Here is a 16,544-nt window from a genome sequence, read left to right as displayed (position 1 = left end):
GAAAAGCAGGAAAGGCACAAATGGAATTAATTATATTAATGCTGGCTGTTTTCCATTTAGATGAGCTTTTCTACCGGTTCATTAAAAGGCAAGTCAAGTTTGTATGTATTGTACATTTCATATCCAAAGGTAATGTAAAGTGCTTTACATATTGCATAAAAATGTTTAAAAGAAATAAAAACTGTATTAAAAAAACATTAAAATGCAAATTAGGTAGGATAGAACCCTTTTTAAATGCAAATGAAAAGTTCAGTTTGATAAGACAAGAAATGACAGGAGCTGTAAATAAGTGCCTCCAGAGTTTTGTCCTTGTAGAGTTTACTGACAAGCGTTTACTGTTATGACTGCACAATATCTCCTGTGTGTGAGTCAAGCAACTGAACGCCGCAGGAGAAATTTCACGACTCGGCTTTTATGCTTTATTGTTCCAGTACACAAAGTATTGATTTAGTCACATTCATATCATGAAATCATAAGCTTCGTCAGCTTTATCGGCCTCCATTTGTAACCTAAATGTCACACCACACTCCATAAAATGACTTAGAATCTGAGGGACCTTTAGAAAGTCTCTCTGGCACTTTAGTTTGTCTTCCCTGTGTCGCCTCTTTTCATATTTGTCAAAAAAAAAAAAAACTCGGTATTTGTCAACAGCAGCCTTATAACCACCTGAGATCTCTGGCATTATACTCATCCCATGAAGGTTTTATTGGCGTAACTATAGCAACACTGAATCAAACGTTTCTAAGGCGGGTACTTGAATGCATTCAGTGGACCGATAAAACCTGGCACCGTGCTTGTAAATGTGTTTAAACTTTAATTTTATCTTCAGAGACTGAAGATTAAAATTAAGCATTTTGCTAAATCACCACCCTCCCATCATCACGTTATTTATTCATGTCTATTGTACCTGTTAAATAACTAAACACAGCAGAAGAAAGAAAATGTGGCTTGTATGTGCCAGCGAAAAGAATATTCTGTTTCTTCTTGAAAGAATGAGCTCATGTATATATATATATTTGAACCTGCATTTTGCGTACCCATAATTTGAGAAAATAAGATATGTGTTTTGGAAAACTGCTTACCTTGACAACTCTGGATATTTTGCTCCTTAATGGTACATTGCCCCACCAGCGATTGCTTTCTTTCTGAGAAAAATAGCAGGCTTTTGAAAATGTATTTTTGCAGCCCTGTAGCCAAATTCCAGTTGACTGTTTGTTGTCTCTAAACTGGTGCACAGTTAAAACACATTAAACCTTTCCATTTTCTCACTTTAATAGATTCTCTGCTCTTGTTTCATTTGTCTGGACTGCTCGGGTGTTTAAAGCATTTTGTCTGTCAAGGTAGCTGTGAAAGCATCAGGCAACATGAAGAGCTTATACCTTCCAGTTGAGGCTTTACTTCAGAGATAAGTTGTTGGGAGTGAAGATAAGCTGTAAGATGCATATAATAGAGATAATATAGCTGGGAGCAGAAGCTTAAAGTTCGTATTTTTATGTAGGAAGAAAGGAAAAAGGTCGAAATATTATCTGCATTTACACATGTAGTGCACGTGTTTGTGTTGTCGGTGAGGGCTCAGATTAAAATTTGCGGTTCTCTCACACCGTTAATGTGGCTGCCCAGTGTCCCTGGTCTTAGATAAACAAAGCATAAGCACATTGTGCTGTTGCTCATTTGAGGTGCATCAGTTTGTGTATATCAGGCGTCATTTCATCCATTAGCTGTGTGTGCTGTCACATGTGCAACACTAACGCCATGCTGAGGCTTCCCGGTCCTGTCTGGAGGAGATGAGGTTGTAAATGAAATGTGGTTCCGACTGTACTGGCCATAATCTCACACAAGGACTCTCACTTTGAGGATGACTGCAGGCTGAAAGCGGTGTGTGGAAATTTGAAAAAGGAAAAAAAAAAAGCTTAGAAGGAGGCAGCAGAACTGGCCTTGTGCTGAAGTCTGGAAGAGATACCAGAGTGTAGATCCTCAGGGTTGAGAATGCACACACATATAATCATAGACAAAATTATTAGACCACTCTTGTTTTCTTCAATTTCGCATTCATTTTAATGCCTGATACAACTAAAGCTAAGTTTGTCTGGACAAAAATAGTGATAACAACAAAAATAGCTTCATGCCCACATATACACACACAGACATGATCGTGGATCCTTGATGGCAGGTCGAACTGTAGCAGGTGGTAGCCCCAGGACTTGCTAATGGGACGGTCCTGATGAATCTCTTGTCTGACAGCCTGCAGTGTTTTCCCGAACGATCGGCCGACGTCAGCAGGAGGTGAATGAGTTTTAAATCACCTGTGCAACCTTCATCCATATGCACAGCCTCTTTTGCTTTATGCTCTAGCACAGCGAAGAGGTGACGCATAAATTTGTTACCTTGAGAGTTTTGGCTCTGCACTTAACTTTGAAGCCTTGTCAGAGTTAATCAACGCAGCAGAGCTGAGCAATGCATCACAATCTGGTGTCAGACTTCACTAATGCACATGTTAATGCCTCTCAAACAACTTATAAAAAGGAATTCCTCAGTCGCTTTTAGCACATCTATCACATTTTCCTTATTACGCTAATTTGCTGAATATTTTAGAATTCTCAGACGCAAATCCAGTCCCTTAAGTGTCCCGCTTAATTAATATGAGTAATTCCCTCTTCCAATGTAAAGCCAGCGGCAGCAAACCCAGGGAGAGTTTTTGGATATATTTCCCTGCTAAAGTTAGTTTTAATTAGAGGTTAAAAGTTGGTTGTTCAAACTTGTTTTCATTTTTTAAAAACTGTACACTACTGATAGAAATATTGAACTTTTTGTATAAATGACTACAGAAATAATTTGAGGTAAAAGAAAAGGATAAATAAAGAGGATATGTACCAGCAAAGGAAGAGAAGACAGTGTGATACTGATAAGATTAAGGGCTTATTATGAAGTATTTGACATGAAAAAGTCACATGAAACAATATCAACTTACCATGCTGATCACACATTTTTACTTTTTGTTCATTAAAATCTTTCTCCTGGCAATGATTAAAGCCCTAAAAACTCATCTGTTGCTTTGATTTTTTCTCTGTGGCTAATTCCTTCATATCCTAAAATGACTAAACCTTTGCCGCCTCTAATATGAACAGATATATGATATATGTCAACCTTTCAATAATTTCTAGTTATTCTATGATTCTGGCCTTGCATCTAATTTGTGCTGTTTTAAAATCTACCATCTGTACATTTTCTGCTTATATTTTCCTACTTGGGTTGATATTCTTGGGACATTTTTTACTCATGTTTATCCCATATTTTTTTCTACTGCTTACATTTCTAAGACTTGATTGGGCTCAATGAAGCATTTCTGATTCCGATGTTGAATAGGCAAATACCTACTACCTGCAATTCTACCGATTAATGAAACATGCTGAGCAGCTTCATTATGGAATAATGCAATTCTGAGATTTCTTACAGGATCATCAGCTCAAATCAGTTTAGCGGATGCAGACAGTAATATCACAGGTCGTCTCATCCTATAAGAGCCATTTTACAGATCATCAGGTTGGATCGTTTTGCTTGTTCAAAGGTAGAGATTGCAGCGTTGGAAACAAAATATGCTTATGACTCTTGCTTTTACGTTGTTTCCGATATTTTCCATCCTTTACAAAGTCCTTTTTATGAATTTCTTTTTTCATAACTGCTAATCAGATCTGTAGGAATCTTTTTAATTGTACGTGCTGATTTAAATAAGGTGATTACAACTCATTTATCTATTTGGTACTTTCAAATTAATTCTCCACTAGGAAACACTCAGGATCATATCAGTCTCGCATGACAGGCCCTTCAAGATGATGGCAAATAAAGGAAATTACTGAGTGCTTAGTCTGACAGAGCCAATTAGTCATTAGTAAAGACATCAGTGAGCAGATTTCTGCAAAATAAAGTTGATTTTAAGCTTTTCCTGTCAGAGCAGCATGAATGAAACGTCCTGATTCTCCTCAAACTGGGCTAATTAAAGTGAAATGCCCAACAGGAGCCATCCTTCAAAGAGATTCTCACACTCACCACAACCTGAGCTATCTTTTGCTCGAAGATATCCCATACAGTTTCAGGACTTCATTACCACACAGTTTTGCTTGGCTCCTGCTTTTTCTTGTTTTACCTCATAGTGAAAAAAGGTCATCAATATTCTTATTTGGTGCAGTATAACCTAGAGATGTTTACGGTAATAAATAAACATTGTGATTTTCTTTTTCCTCCTCCAGAACAGCATGTCTGTAGCTAGTAGGGGACTGGTTTAAACTCAAGGATACTGCAGAGTGACAGACGGAGGCTGACATGAAGCCTTGAATGTGGACTTAAAGGAGTAAATCAATGCTAAAGAGTGAGATAAGATGTGAATACGTTGTGGAGGCTGTGTAATTTGTTTTTTGAAGAAACTTAATTTGTGACTTGATGGAAAAGGTGGTTTGAAAGAGTAACAAAATCCACAGCAGGCGGCAGGAAGTGTGGATGGTGGCATAAACCCATTATGGATGAGAAACATCAGTGTCAGACTTACGGTTCATCTTTGGTTATTGTTTACTGTTGGTTTTCATTCAGTTTCTGTCTAGGTTTAAGCACCAAAGCTATGTGGTTAGGTTTAGGAAAACAAATGTAATCCCACAGAAAATGCAATCACTACAAAATGTAATTAAAAATGCAGTGTAGTTGTGTTGGAATGTAATTTTGTGGAAACTGGTTTGGGTATTTGCACAGCTTCCAGCTAGTTTAACTGAGTATGAAATCTAGAAACAATGCAGGAACACATTAAGGTCTAGTAAGGTGTCAACTGATGTGCATTTTTCAGTAATGGGAGGAAATTTTGCGATTATATTAGAGTTACTAATGCAAGCAATGCCCAGTTATTTGAATAATTTGAGTATTGATGTCAGTTCATGTAAATTCACCAAAATAGCTGAAGGTGTCATAAGGTAGATGCCCTCTACCGAAAGAAGAGAAGGCTCAATATGTAATTGTAGTTATAGTTGACAGGTATCATAGTTGACATGGCCGCCCATAACCAAACACCACATGGGATTTTTACAAAGATTCTTATATATATATATATATATATATATATATATACACGTGGACAAAATTGTTGGTACCCCTCAGTTAAAGAAGGAAAAACCCACAATTCTCACTGAAATCACTTGAAACTCACAAAAGTAACAATAAATAAAAATTTATTGAAAATTAAATAATCAAAAACAGCCATTACTTTTGAATTGTTGATTAACATAATTATTTAAAAAAAACAAACTAATGAAACAGGCCTGGACAAAAATGATGGTACCTCTATAAAAGATTGAAAACTATTTGACCAGAGTGACATGATTAACTCAGGTGTGTCATTTAATTGACATCACAGGTGTTTCCAAACTCATAATCAGTCAGTCTGTCTATTTAAAGAGAGACAAGTAGTCACCCTGCTGTTTGGTGAAAAGGTGTGTACCACACTGAACATGGACAACAGAAAGCGAAGGAGAGAATTCTCCCAGGACATCCGAAAAAAAATTATAGACAAACATCTTAAAGGTAAAGGCTATAAGACCATCTCTAAACAGCTTGAAGTTCCTGTGACAACAGTGGCTCATATTATTCAGAAGTTCAAGACCCACGGGACAGTAGCCAACCTCCCTGGACGTGGCCGCAAGAGGAAAATTGATGACAAATTGAAGAGACGGATCGTTGGAATTGTATCCAAAGAGCCCAGAGCAACCTCCAAAGAAATTAAAGGTGAACTCCAAGGCCAAGGTACATCAGTGTCAGATCGCACCATTCGTCGTTGTTTGAGCCAAAGTGGACTTCATGGGAGACGACCAAGGAGGACACCACTGCTGAAAAAAACTCATAAAAAAGCCAGACTGGAATTTGCAAAAATGCATGTTGACAAGCCACAAAGCTTCTGGGAGAATGTCCTTTGGACAGATGAGACCAAACTGGAGCTTTTTGGTAAGGCACATCAACTCTATGTTCATAGACTCAAAAACCAAGCATACGAAGAAAAGAACACTGTCCCTACGGTGAAACATGGAGGAGGCTCAGTAATGTTTTGGGGCTGCTTTGCTGCATCTGGCACAGGGTGTCTTGAAAGTGTGCAAGGTACGATGAAATCTGAAGACTATCAAGGCATTCTGGAGAGAAATGTGCTGCCTAGTGTCAGAAAGCTTGGTCTCAGTCGCAGGTCATGGGTCTTCCAACAGGACAACGATCCAAAACACACAGCCAAAAACACCCAAGAATGGCTGAGAGAAAAGCGTTGGACGATTCTAAAGTGGCCTTCTATGAGCCCAGATCTGAATCCCATTGAACATATGTGGAAGGAGCTGAAACATGCCATTTGGAGAAGACACCCATCAAACCTGAGACAACTGGAGCTGTTTGCTCATGAGGAGTGGGCCAAAATACCTGTTGACAGCTGCAGAACGCTCATTGACAAATACAGAAATCGTTTAATTGCAGTGATTGCCTCAAAAGGTTGTGCAACAAAATATTAAGTTATGGGTACCATCATTTTTGTCCAGCCCTATTTCATTAGTTTGTTTTTTTAAATAATTATGTTAATCAACAATTCAAAAGTGATGGCTGATTTTGATTATTTAATTTTCAATAAATTTTTATTTATTGTTACTTTTGTGAGTTTCAAGTGATTTCAGTGAGAATTGTGGGTTTTTCCTTCTTTAACTGAGGGGTACCAACAATTTTGTCCACGTGTGTATATATATATAGACTCTTTTCCACTGTTGTTCCCAAATGGTGGAACAAACTACCAAACTCTGTGCATTCTGCTGAGTCCCTTTCTACTTTTAAGAGACAATTGAAGACTCAATTGTTCAGAGAACACCGAGGCACTTAATCTGACTCCACCTTAGGGGTAGAATAAGTCAGGTGGTCCAAAACCCAGCACTTATTTAGCGCTGACAAAGTAAACAAAAAAAAAAGGCGGGGGGGGGGGGGGGAGTTGGCAATTCTTCTGCAACTTGATGGCAACACCTTTGACCAATCGCACTTGAAGAACTTTTTGCACTTTCTACAGGTTTTTCCTTATGTCTGAATTCTTGCTTGTGTTGTACGTCGCTTTGGACAAAAGCGTCTGCTAAATGAAATTGTAGAATTGTAGAATATATATATATATATATATATATATATATACATATAAGTAAATTTAAACTGAAAGTTATTTAGGGTAATCTGCAAAATCAAGCTATGTTGTTTTCAATTCAATATTATTTATATAACACAGATTCACAACATGTCATCTCACAGTGCAAATTATAAACTCTAGAAATGTATATTGGTATACTTGGCTATAATATTAATGACGTTTATTTTCATATTTAATAATGCAAGTTAATTTCCAATAATACCTTGACGTCCTAGCATTAATCTTTGTTCACCTCTTTCACTCTGGAGTCTTCAAATTTAATATCTCAAGTCCTGTTCCGTTGAAGTCGCTGAGACCCTTCAGTTTCTAGCTCACTGGGGATGGATGCTGTTGCTGTCAATCTGCTTCCTATTCAGTGGACAAAAGAAGTTCACCCAGAAAGCAATGATAAACATCCTACTCTTATACTTTTTGGTGCAAAGTCTGGATGTTTATTCCTTATGTAGATATCATCTTAGAACAGTCCTTTGTGTGGCTTGGGAAGTTTCTTAGAAGTGGTCTCTCCCCTAAGCTGCAAACCCATTCATCCTCTGCACCATATAAACAATTCCTGTGCTGTCATCACTTACAATTGTTCACCTTGACTTCTTTGTTCATTCTCCATGATAGAATAATTCTTTTGTATTAAGGCTCTATACCAGTGTCTTGACAGATGTTTGTATTCAGCATGCTGCTGATCCTTCAGTATCCAGATGCGAACGTCATGCTCACTTGAATGAATTCAAAGGAAATGTGTCATGTTTAACGGCACACACAGTCTTGAATCTCCCATAGTATAGTTCCTTCATATGAATTCACTATAATAGTGTGTGCCAGCTGTTTAACGGTGGGCATTTAGCATGCTGCTGATTCCCTGCATTCAGAAGAGAAAGTCATGCATGCTTGCATGAATTCAAAGAAAATTCAACACCTTTCTCATTACACATAGGCTAACTTCATTAAATTCCATTTAATTTTAAGGTGACTCCTGGGAATGTCCGATATTGGATTTTTTTTTGCCAATAACAGATATGCCGATATTGTCCACCTCTCAATTTCTGATTCTGATCAATCGATACCATTTTATGTGTTCTGTTTAGGTAACATCACATATCTCCTGTCGTGAAATTAACACATCATGCCTAATTTTATTGTGATGCCCCATTGGATGCATTCTCAAATGTAATAAGGCTTTCCAAAAGTAAACATTATCTGTGCAAAATAAGAATTTTATTGGTTTTCATGACAGACAAAAAAACCATAACGATTTTGACTGATATTACATGTTTATGCCGATATCGGGCTGATAATATTGGTGGGTCGATATTATCGGACATCCCCAGTGTCTCTGCTTATCTGCTCCCTTCAGGAGCACGGGTTTGGGGCTTTGTGATCTCCGAGACTGTCTATGTCATGCTTCCTCTGATTGTTCCAAAGCATCACTTGAGCAGAGTCAACGGGTCAGTCAGATATAAATGGTTAAATCTGACAAACTGATCTGTCTGCAATGGAACCCTGTCTGAGTTCATGCTGCATTAAGTCAGCTAACCATAAGACCCTATTCTGTCCAGTCATTCACGACCACGTTCATTCATTCTCCCTGCTCTACGCTCACCACATCGCTTTAACACACAGCCTCCACATATCCACAGATCTCCTCCTACTCTCCAGCTTCCTCCTTTTAAAGGTTCAATATCATAACCCACATCAAGTTAAAGAGAGCTGCAAACACACCTCCCTGCATCTACTCTGTTCAGTCAGTGGCAGACAGGAAGAGGATCTTGTCATGTTATGACATCTCAACAAGCTGCAAACCTGAACCGCTCATTCAGAGACACACCTTCTTACCCATAGAGGAAGGAAATAATTGAAGGAATGGTTGCTTCTCATATTTGTGGGACTGTAGAGCACAGATGGTTTACATTTGTGCCCTGAAACCATCTAAACTGGATTTCCTATTATGTGACTCCTTTAAGTTGATTTCCTTGTTTCTGTGTTCACACTCTGCTGATTTAAACATTGTGAATCTCAGCCTCTGCTGGGGGGTTTGTGATTTCATGGACTGGGTCATGCTTGCTCAGATTGTTCCAGAACATCACTAGAGCAGAGTCACCACCAAATATAAAATGTAAGACAGTCTGAAATAAATGTTTATAACTGACCGTGTCCTGTCTGAAATGTATTTATATTTCTACGACTTTGAATGGGAGCAACTGTAATGTAGGCAATTTCCCTTCAGAATCAATGAAGTATTTCTGATTCTGATGTTAAAAAAATCTCTTAAATAGGTGGCTCTCCTTTGCAGGAACTTGGGTGGTGTCAATGTTTACAAATGCAATGGTTGTAGAATCCTAAAGCTTTGGCAGCACCATTCACTCTCAATGTGCCAAAACAACGATATGTAGTAGTTATTGAACATAACTCCAGTTTTAGGAAACAGTCAAAGATTTAAGCTGTATGATGAATGTTACACTAATGCAGTATTTGATAGAAGACTGCTTCTTGATGAAGATGAAGAAAGAGCAGAATGCTTCTCATCTTGTCTTGTTTAACCAGTCAGTGTTGAGACCTGCACAATAGTTTTTTCAGGGCCGTAATGAAGGGCTTGTCTTTGAGTGAGCACTTTTTTCCCTCCAAAAATAGCCCTGCAAGAGGTTCCACAATAAGGGTAGCAAACAACATCCGGATGTCTCTGCATGTGTGAAGCACTGGTTGTGGAGGCTGTGGAGTTTTTAAAAGGCACTTTGAGAGAGCAGAACTGAAAAACATAATCTGTTGAATAGAATTAAATATGTTTGTTGTTGAGGAATATATATCGTGTAAATGATTTTTAGAACACCTCCATCCAAGCAAAATCTATCAGTGCCTCTAACACTCACAGATTACCAATGAAATCCAAAAACACCGCATCATAGAAGGAGTTTGGACACCAGACTCTTCAGGAAGGAAGAAAAATCAGTGACTCAATGTATTTTTCCTATTTTTTTTCCTTTTTCAGAGGTCAGGATATATAAAAGAAGCGGAGGAATAATGTTGATAATTGATTGTGTTTAAATTAATTCCCAAACAAAAATGGCAAAGGTTTGCTTGTTCTGGTAATATATTAACCGTCCTGTTGTCTTCATTTACGGGGACCAAAAAATACTGTTTCCTTGTCTGAAAAAAATCCAAAAATTCTGCAAAAAAATCCCCAAATTTCTAAAAATTTGCAAAACTTTGAGGAAGAAAATTCCAATAATTTCTTTAAAATTTCCTTTGAAAGTTTTATTTAAGAAAATAAGAAAATTCCTGTAAATATTTTCAAAAAATTTGGTAACAATCTCCCAAAAAAAATCCTAAAAATATCTAAAGTGATTACATATATATATCAGGAAAACTTCTAATATTTTCTTTAAAAATATTCACCAAAAAATCAACCAAAATCCAGCAAATTTCACTGGTTTGGTTGATTTATTTATTTTTTTTAAAGATTTCTTTATTCCACTCAAAAATGCTAAAAAAAATTTCCTCAAAATGTTGAAAATGTGGACATTAGAAGTTTCACTGTGAAAATGTTGTTTTCTTCCACATTTTCAAACTTTTAACTGGGTCAATTTGACCCGTAGGACAACACAAGGGTTAATCAATCAGTCGACGTCAAAAAGACAAATAAAATACAATCAGTAAGATGGAATAGAACTATTTTAAACACAATTGTCATTATACAGTGAACATGTTTAGGTGCACTTTTAATGAGGCAAAACTCCATTTGAGAGCATTCTATTGGATATAAAAGCCATTTGTTTGCTATTTTTTGCCATCCACAAAAATGTCTGTACATCCTGAATTAATAATAAATCACATCAATTGCAGCCCTGGCGTTTTTTTTTCAATCCTGTATAATCTGTGTCCTTTGCAGACATTTCGATGGCCCATTGCCAGCAGGCTGGATGGAAACGAGATGCTCGAGATCCAAGTGTACAACTACAGCAAAGTCTTCTCCAACAGGTGAGATGCAGCACACTGTTTCCAACCTTTCCCGTAAAATAACATCCACAAAACGGCATTCTAGCAGCGACAGAGTAAACAGTTTGTGGTTTAGCGCCCTGCCTGCTTTCCTGTCACAGCCTGTGACCGATTCTAACTGACACATGGTGCCTGTTTTTCAGCTAAAGGAGAAAAGCTGAAATTCTCCAAGAGCTGGTTCTAAATTGAATCAATTGTCGATGTAACAGACTGCAAACCACAGAGCTGACCGTGACTGAGTTTCACTTTGGGAAGTGGGAGGAGGATGGAGGTAATAATGAAACAGCATTAGAGCCTCAGTAATGGGCGCATTTGTCACCTCACACACTCCACACTATCATGAAACGCACACAGGGTGCAGTAGTGGACAACAAAAAAGGGATCTCACAATAAAAGTACCCTTTTCTTTAATTGTTTGCAATGTCCGTCTAATTGTGGACATTTACTCTGATTAAAATATTAACAGATGTGACAAAAAAATAATTAAAACCAATTTGCTGTCATTATTTGTGTTTTTACTGACAAATCCCAACATCAGGGAAGCACTGACCTGATTCAAGGCTGCAGCTCTAATCATTTCTAACAGTTTGTCTGCAAAGAAATCGCTACAGCCACAGTTTTATTCTGTTCCACGCTTCAGAAGAAACGCATATGTTCCCCGTTTTAATCAATCCAGCGTCTCCACAGGCCATGTAGCAGCTCACAGCTTCCTTATGCACAAGCAAACAGTATTTTTAGGCTTCATGTCTATTTTCTTCTTCTGGACTCCCACAACTGCAGGAAATGTGTTTTTCTTCTACACACTAGACTGTGTCTGAGCGGATTCTGTGAAGAGACACAGTTGGAGCAGTGAAGCTGCTGTTGTTCTGCTAACAAGCTGCACTTCCTATGGAGATAAAATATTATCTACTCTGCATCGCCCTTACCATTCTTGATATGCTCATCTACACACTGTGCACCCTGCACCTTAGCAAACGCATGAATCACTTTCAGTGTTAGCCTGCACTTTGTATGTATCATCTATCTTATCATGCATGTATCCAATTGTGTGTTATGCGTTCCTTGTTCCACCCTCTCCACCCACACCTCCTCTACCTCTTCTGTCTTTTGTCTTCTTCTAATTTTCTTCTTCTTTGTTTCACTTGGACAGTTTGAACTGCAGGCTTTCAGGCTGATGTGTGCAGGTCTAATAGATTGTGGGCTGGTTGTGGCGGGAAACTGTTCATGTCTTGTGCATGTACCAAATCCAATTGGATAGTTACAGCCGCTGTGCCTTTTTGCGTTGCACTGACACTGACGTGTCTTATACAAGTTATTGTCCAGACGAAGGAGACGTTACATCCACACATTCACAAGAACTTAGTGCACTTGTCTCTCGGTGTGTTTGTATGTAGGTGGTTCTGCTCATGTGTGCAACGATGTCATTTTGTTTTATCTGTGTGACCTTATCATGTCTGCCATGTGTGGTTGTATTTGTGTGCGACACATTTCTCCTCCACTTGCAAACATGGCTCAGAGCTAAAACCCAGTGACAGGTGTGCAGACAGATGTTATATCAGTTCTACATCAAGATGACGCTTAACTGCCATAAAGAGTTTGGTAGAGGGAGTGTGGAAGAACAAAACGGACAGAGAAAGGTAGAAAATTTCACAGCTACACAATACACAGATGGTCATAAAGTTTAGGAGAGCTAACTGTCAGTTTGCAACATGACTCGCCTGATAATCAGATGTTCAATTCAATTCAATTCAATTCAATTTTATTTATATAGCGTCAATTACAGTCAAATCGTCTCAAGACGCTTTACAGAACCCATATGCCTGACCCCCAGAGCAAGCCCAAAGGCGACAGTGGCAAGGAAAAACACCCTTTTAACAGGGAAGAAACCTCGAGCAGAACCCGGCTCTAAATAGGGGGGACCCATCTGCCTGCTGGCCGGGCGGGTTGAGAAGGACAGAAGAGGGCAAGGGGGAGGGATGGGAGAAGAAGGAGGGGTGAGAAAGCAAGGAAAACACAACACACATTTGAATACATGCATGACAGGATATGTGACACAGACAAAGTATAAGCTAACATTGAAAACTGACTCATAGTTTACTCTTATGATGTACGGCTCTGACATTAAACATACTCCATATATAGCTAGCAGTAAAATTCAAACAGTATGTAAGTTAGCATAACAGTATATTGAAGGCGATGCAGAGTTGACTCGTGGAAAAAGGGAATTGGAAGCAGAGGGCTGGTGGAAGGTCAGTAGCAGCATCCCACAGTGGACATGGTGGAGACTGGACCAGCTGGTGTTAAATTTAAGAAGTGGCTCTCAGGATTCTGGTGTTGGTCTGTTTGTCGATCTCTTGTTGAGTTATTTCAGAATATCTCAACAGCTAGTGGATTGACCACCATATGATTTTGTACATTATGGTGTCCAGGGGATATTACGTAATAAATGCCTTGATCCTCTGACTTTATTGCAATGTCACCATTTAAAAAAGTGTACAAGATGCGATGAAAAGATCTACTTCTTATTAAGTTGTATGCGTTAGGTGGAGGGGATAAGACTTGAGTGTATAATAAGTCAGAGTAGGTATTGAATATTCTAGCATATACCCAGTTGAGAATCAAACCTCACAAAGGGAAATGCAGACAATTAAGGCAGTGGAGTAATGAACAAGTAAACGGGCATTTAAATTGCCAGAAGCAACATCTCAGGTAATGTGTTTTGCTGGACAAAGCAGATAACTTTCTCTGGGGTGGTTTGTTTTTTTTGGTCCTATCTTCAACAATCTTTTGTGTTTCCTGTCAGGATGGGACTTGGGGACAACTTCATTATCTTTGCTGAATATATACTGAGCCCTTGTGAGAGCGACACTACATTATAGTTGTGTAAGTTACATCTCAGCAGCAGAGAGTCAAGTTAAATAAACTAGACGTGGAACAAATGCAAGCCCTGAGAATTTCCAGCAGGGCAATCAAAACATCCCCGGTAGCAGCCATGCAGGTTGACATAGGAGTCATGCCATTACGTATTAGTAGAGTACAACTTATGCTGACATCCCAGGTTAACCTGCAGGGACATAGTAATTCAAAGCCTGCTGAGGGTCTTTTCCAGGAGTGTTGGGGACACAGCAAAGCTAGCTTCATGAATTTCTGATGGATGGGGAATGTGACAGCAGGAAATGCAAAGCTATCTACTGTTTTGTCCAACATCCAGTCTTCCCTCCTGGGTAATTTATGATACAATTTATTGATGTGCACATACAAAAGAAGAGAACAGAAGTCTAGCAGGCACCTGTTTGGTAATTATCTCAAAGCTATAGACAGCAGCATTTTGCTGATAAGAAGATGGTACTCACTGATGATTCATGGGACCATGAGAGTCTGTTCAGTTGCTGCTTCTTTTTTTATTTCACAGTGTGGCACTGTTATCAGAAAGACAACAACTGATCACTTATCAGTAGAGCTTGTGGCCATAGTGATAGAAGGAAACAACCAAATGAATGCACTGGCTGCAGGGCTCCAGACTAACTTTTTCACTGGTCGCATCTTCCATCTTCTCACAGGCAAAACACATCACTTGCTGAACATCTGCTTATCAATAGATGCCAGATTTACTGCTGTTCTCTAAATGCCCCATATTGCGGACTACAGTAGCTGCTGCTTGGTGTCAGATTTGTCCAAGATTAAACCAAGGGATTTTTTTCTACATGCATTGGTTTTCATGAGTGGAAAAGTGTAAATACCGCAGTAGTTGTGTTCATGTAATGGTGCAAAGCTAAAGTCATTATTGTCATTAATGTTCCTTTAATTTTGAGGCCCTACTTCTGAATTAGCTATTGTATTGAATGAATTGTTTATGCCTTCAACAGTTCTGTTGATATCTCTCTTCTGCCACCTTCCCTGAGTCTGAGTCGGAACCTTTCTTTGCCTTCTCTTCCCTCATTTTCTTTTTTTTAAATAATCAGCTACAAATCACTTTATCTTTTTAGCAAACAGCAACTAAACGGCTTGTTTGACGCACCAGATAGAGATGGACTGACAGAGCCACCAAAGTCAGAAAAGTACTATTTTACACCGCTGTGGTTACTACCGTGTCTTTGTCAGTTAGAGCAACATCAGTACAGCTTAATGATCATCATGGCCTCGCTCAATGTGACCAGTTGAAATTTCAACTCACAATTTCTCAGTCTGGAGCCCTGAGCTGCATCTGGTGATCAACATTCACAAGCATCAGATTAGGGAAGTCATGCAGACAAAATATCCTATGCAAAGTGTATCACCTAATGTACAGGTTGCATCATAGGAGTTTGACTGTATCATTTGGGTTCCTGCTCATGCATGAAGGTACTTTGAAATGTTCTCAGCCTCACCTAGAAACAAGGGACTCCCATTTTGGAGCATGACTGTGTCCTGTAAAGCCATATGTCACAGTCCACAAAAGCTCAAATGTTTGGAAAAAAAAGAGAAAGGAGAGGAAAACTTCGAGCTGACTGATACTACTCCAGGACGATGATGTCTCACGCTCCCTGATCCACTCATTTTCAGTGTGAGTCCCATGAGTCCTGGCATCATCATCTTGGAACATGCTTGAGCCATCAGGGAAGAAAAACACCACTGATGGAAAGACCTGGTCGTTCAGTATATTCAGGCAGTTAGCTGACCTCATTCTTTGGTCTAACCCCAGACCATAACCCCAACCCCCACAGGCTTGTATGCACTAAGTGATGCACATGATGAGTGCATCACTTCATCCGCCTCCCTTCTTACCCTTTATGTTACCTAGCAAATTGAAGGCTTTTTTTTCCAAATTAGCCTCAATGATTATTGATTTTCTTAGAGCTATGCGGCTGTTTAGTCCCAATCCCTTGAGTTCCCTTCTCATTGTGCGTGTGGAAATGCTCTTACTTTTACTATAAAACATAGCCATGAGTTCTAATGTTGATTTCCTACGATCATCTAAGAGTTTGTTCTGATCACATTTGTTCCTCGAAGATGTTGGTTCACTACTATGATTCAGGTTTTAATAATGTGTTTGACGGTTCTTAACCTGATTTTTATAGTTTCAGAAATCTCCTTAGTAGTTTTCTTTGCTTGGCCAATAATTTGACGTGTCTGAGACAGATTAACATCCTTTCCATGACCACAGGATATTTCATCCAACATGTTGTTAAAGAAATTAAGTTAAATAAGTTGCTGCCAGCTGAAACATATACATCACTGAAGTAATTATCCAATGGAAGACTCTTACCTATTTGCTTAGTTAAATCAAAGTGGCGACTTATTGTTTTTGGACGGGCAGTGAATTTTAGCAGGATTTCTGTGGTTACATTACTGATTCCGTCATTAGCAAATTGCAAGTTGAAGCTCTGTTCAA

At 38.8% G+C, this 16,544-nt stretch overlaps 1 protein-coding gene across 9 annotated transcripts in view; it reads left to right on the top strand.

The window, feature by feature from the left end:
- otofa (otoferlin a) overlaps positions 1-16,544 on the top strand; it is a 114,414-nt gene that overhangs the window by 24,619 nt on the left and 73,251 nt on the right. For all 9 annotated transcript variants that reach the window (XM_051960997.1, XM_051960991.1, XM_051960992.1 and 6 more), the window contains exon 3: positions 11,067-11,155. In XM_051960997.1, coding sequence (XP_051816957.1) covers positions 11,067-11,155 — 89 coding nt within the window. The remainder of the gene's footprint in view (positions 1-11,066; positions 11,156-16,544) is intronic.

The sequence above is a fragment of the Acanthochromis polyacanthus genome, chromosome 16 (assembly GCF_021347895.1).
Source record: "Acanthochromis polyacanthus isolate Apoly-LR-REF ecotype Palm Island chromosome 16, KAUST_Apoly_ChrSc, whole genome shotgun sequence".
Taxonomy (NCBI): domain Eukaryota; kingdom Metazoa; phylum Chordata; class Actinopteri; family Pomacentridae; genus Acanthochromis; species Acanthochromis polyacanthus.
The sequence above is the reverse complement of the archived record's forward strand: the minus strand, read 5'-3'. Positions and strand labels throughout refer to the sequence as shown.